This window comes from Penaeus monodon, chromosome 20 (genome assembly GCF_015228065.2).
Source record: "Penaeus monodon isolate SGIC_2016 chromosome 20, NSTDA_Pmon_1, whole genome shotgun sequence".
Taxonomy (NCBI): Eukaryota; Metazoa; Arthropoda; class Malacostraca; order Decapoda; family Penaeidae; genus Penaeus; species Penaeus monodon.
The window spans coordinates 35,281,901-35,282,310 of NC_051405.1; the positions used below are offsets into that span (position 1 = coordinate 35,281,901).

Sequence of the window (410 nt, forward strand, 5' to 3'; positions counted from 1 at the left end):
AAACATCTCTGCAAAAACGTTTTAGGTATTCTAATAATCAGAACTTCTTATAAAAATTGTAATATTGCATCAGGATGAAGCTAATCAGGCTGGAGAAACACAGGAAGCACAACCAGACAGCACTGAGGAAACAAACAAAAATGAGGGGGAGAAAAACAAGGCAGATCCAAATGAAAAGGCCAATGGGAAGGCCAAGAAAAAATGCAGCAAGAGATCATTATTGTCTGATATAGCAAACATATCGACCGAACCCGAAGCCAAGAAAGCAAAGGCTGAGGCAACTAAGCTGCAGAAGGAGAAAGGTCCATCCAAGAAGAATGCCAAGCTGAAGCCCATCCCAAAGGGTCAGAGGTCAATCACTTCATTTTTCAAGATATAGAGGTCTTGTGTAGGGGCTCTGGGGTATGGTA

At 42.0% G+C, this 410-nt stretch overlaps 1 protein-coding gene across 1 annotated transcript in view; it reads left to right on the forward strand.

Moving 5' to 3' along the window:
* LOC119585778 (PCNA-interacting partner-like) overlaps positions 1 to 410 on the forward strand; it is a 9,518-nt gene extending 9,108 nt beyond the window's left edge. The window contains exon 13 of the mRNA XM_037934492.1: positions 74 to 410. Coding sequence (XP_037790420.1) covers positions 74 to 379 — 306 coding nt within the window. The 3' untranslated portion in view covers positions 380 to 410. The remainder of the gene's footprint in view (positions 1 to 73) is intronic.